Below are 3026 nucleotides of genomic sequence, written 5' to 3' on the forward strand. Positions count from 1 at the left end.
TGCCGTAAGAGGCTTCGGGGCATTCTGAAAAAATATCATCATATTCAAATAATTAATTGATCAAGTTATTGATACACATATTAATTCTTTGAATTTAGTTAAAATGACCAAAATCCCTTCAACAAAAATTGAATTAAACGTTTGTCATTAATTGAACTTGGTTGGGTTGTTTGTTGTATATCGTGAAAATCATTGGTTTGTTCAATTTGTCGTTCTTATTAATAAATTGCTACTTACGTTCTGTACAATCAACACCACTAAAACCAGGTTTACAACCCGCTGTACAATTTCCTGTGATATGATTACATTCAGTGGAACCATTACAATTTCTATCATTACAGGATCTACTACAGTTTATACCATATATTGTCTTATCACACACTGTTAATTTTATAAATGAAAAGGAACAAATTCAAATTACTAATTACTAATCATAGGTTCGAGAAGTTCTTTTTCAAAACCCAGATATTATTTTAATGACAATATTGTAGCACATCTATCACAGTTACCAACTTTTCTATCTGGGATAGTCACCTTTAAAGTTCATAAAATATATATAAAACCTGGACCTAATGACATTAAATAATTGTTTTCGACTTTGGTACTCTATTCATCACGAAACATGCAAATATCTGTTAGTGTATATTTTATGTCAATACAATACTTACTCTGGTTACAAAGTTCTGATTTAAAACCTGGTTTACATCCACCGATACATATACCATTCATATTGTTACATTCTAGATTTAAACAGTTGTTGGAACAAAGTTGTGAACAATTGCTACCATAAGTTCTAGTTGGACATTCTGTAATTATATACATGAAGATTATAGTGAGTTCAATCGTTGAAAAATGTCCGAATTAAAAAACAGACTTATTACAATAGCTCACATAATAATAAGTTTTATAATATTAATAATATTTTTCAATATTCGAGTTGACTGGGTTTACTTATTTCGAAACTGCCAAAACTTCTGGTCTTTTGATAATATTCCTAAGTTTTATGAAAGGAAGTTGAAAACTAAACAACGGTTTACTCTAATATATAAAGCCCAATATCTTTATAGAGTATATTTAGAAATATTATCAAAAATTGAAAGAAGAATTGAATAATTTTGGACAATGTCATAAGCAAAGAAATGTTATTAAATATGGATTACTGAAGTTAATTGAGAAAAAAAATAAATGGATTTTAATCAGATACATTATTATCGTTGTGGAAAAGATGTTTCATTATGTTACTTTCGTCTGTTAGATTGTCCTCATTTCGGGCGTAAAGCCTCGTTATTTACCTTGTGTACAGTCTATACCATTATATCCTGGAACACAACCATCATCACATTTCCCAGTAACTAAATTACAAGTCTGCTGGGATCCCAAACAATGTCTGTCAATACAATCTTGACCACAATTCAAACCATATTTTCCTTCAGTACACACTGAAACAAAAGCTGAAATAAAACACATGGGAATTAGTAGTACATGTATCAATTTACTCTTAAATGGTTTAAAACAATAATTGCAGAGGATTTGAATTGAGCCCAACCAGTAAAGTCTATTCTTATAATTACAGATCATTAACAGTTTCTCATTGTGAAAAGTCCTTACAACGAAAATGTTTAATATGCCATCTTAGTCATTTTGTTACAGGAAAACAACTATTTGTCTACTATTTATAGCATTACTAATTTCTATATGGGATTGTTATTCTAGATTTGTTATTTCTAGAAAAGCTTGACTGGATTATGGCGTGTATGCAAATTAAATTTTACAATTTAATGAAATTGATGACGTTGTAATTCATAAGACGTCAGAAATGAAAAAGTGATGGTGCAAATGAAAGTTACATGTCCCCAATGTATAAGGAAAACAAACAATTCGATTTCAAAGAAGAAATTTTAACGCTTTTTCATTAATTTAAACATACCCTGATTACAGCTTGATCCAGTATACAATGGTAAACATCCTTCAGTTGAACATACTCCTGTTATATAATCACATGGTACATTATCTTTACAATAACAAAACTTCTCACACTCTTTACCATATGTTCTATTGGAGCATACTGTAATATAACAAATATTAACAATAATATTATCTTTACAATAACAAAACTTCTCACACTCTTTACCATATGTTCTATTAGAGCATACTGTAATATAAAACATATTTACAATAACATTATCTTTACAATAACAAAACTTCTCACACTCTTTACCATATGTTCTATTGGAGCATACTGTAATATAAAACATATTTACAATAACATTATCTTTACAATAACAAAACTTCTCACACTCTTTACCATATGTTCTATTGGAGCATACTGTAATATAACAACATATTTACAATAACATTATCTTTACAATAACAAAACTTCTTCACCATATGGTCTACTGAAGTCTTTAGAGCGCGAGCCGTCCAATTCCTTACTTTTTGATTAAAACTGAAAACTGAAGTATTACTAAATACTACTATCATCATGTAAGTAAGTAAAAGATAAATGTGAATAGACAGACCGACAGAGGGTGTCTTACAGCATAGTCTCGCTTCATGTGGGTGTTAAAAGTTCAGATAACATTAATCTTTGAACAAGGAAATCAGAACATGTGGATAAAAATGTATGTCCTCATTAATATGTGGATGTATAAAACTTGCAAAATACTAATGTTAATTATACTTACCATAAACCTCCACTTCACAAAAACCATAGAAAAGATTTTCGATATCAATAGTACTTGAGATATTGATTTTACTACCCCAAATTGTTTTATTACAGTTTACTGTGAAGTTTATACTAGATGGTTGAATATCATTAGGTTGTTTATAACATTCAACTGAATCGCCATTATCTTGTATAACATCTATTTTAAAGCCTTTTAGAGCGTATAGATCTGTAATAAACCATTAGATAAGATCATTTACTATTTAAAAGGATATTAACTCTCTTAGAATGGACATAAAATAAAAGTCTGAACAAGTGTATATTATATATTCATCAGATGGACTCACCAATTGCTATGACT

At 29.0% G+C, this 3026-nt stretch overlaps 1 protein-coding gene across 1 annotated transcript in view; it reads right to left on the reverse strand.

Moving 5' to 3' along the window:
- The window catches only part of LOTGIDRAFT_167280 (hypothetical protein), a gene marked incomplete at both ends in the record, with an annotated part of 11343 nt that overhangs the window by 3042 nt on the left and 5275 nt on the right, over positions 1-3026 (reverse strand). The window contains 6 exons of the mRNA XM_009064746.1: positions 238-381; positions 669-806; positions 1293-1451; positions 1928-2065; positions 2132-2326; positions 2685-2894. Coding sequence (XP_009062994.1) covers positions 238-381; positions 669-806; positions 1293-1451; positions 1928-2065; positions 2132-2326; positions 2685-2894 — 984 coding nt within the window. The remainder of the gene's footprint in view (positions 1-237; positions 382-668; positions 807-1292; positions 1452-1927; positions 2066-2131; positions 2327-2684; positions 2895-3026) is intronic.

Source organism: Lottia gigantea, assembly GCF_000327385.1.
Source record: "Lottia gigantea unplaced genomic scaffold LOTGIsca_64, whole genome shotgun sequence".
Lineage (NCBI taxonomy): Eukaryota > Metazoa > Mollusca > Gastropoda > Lottiidae > Lottia > Lottia gigantea.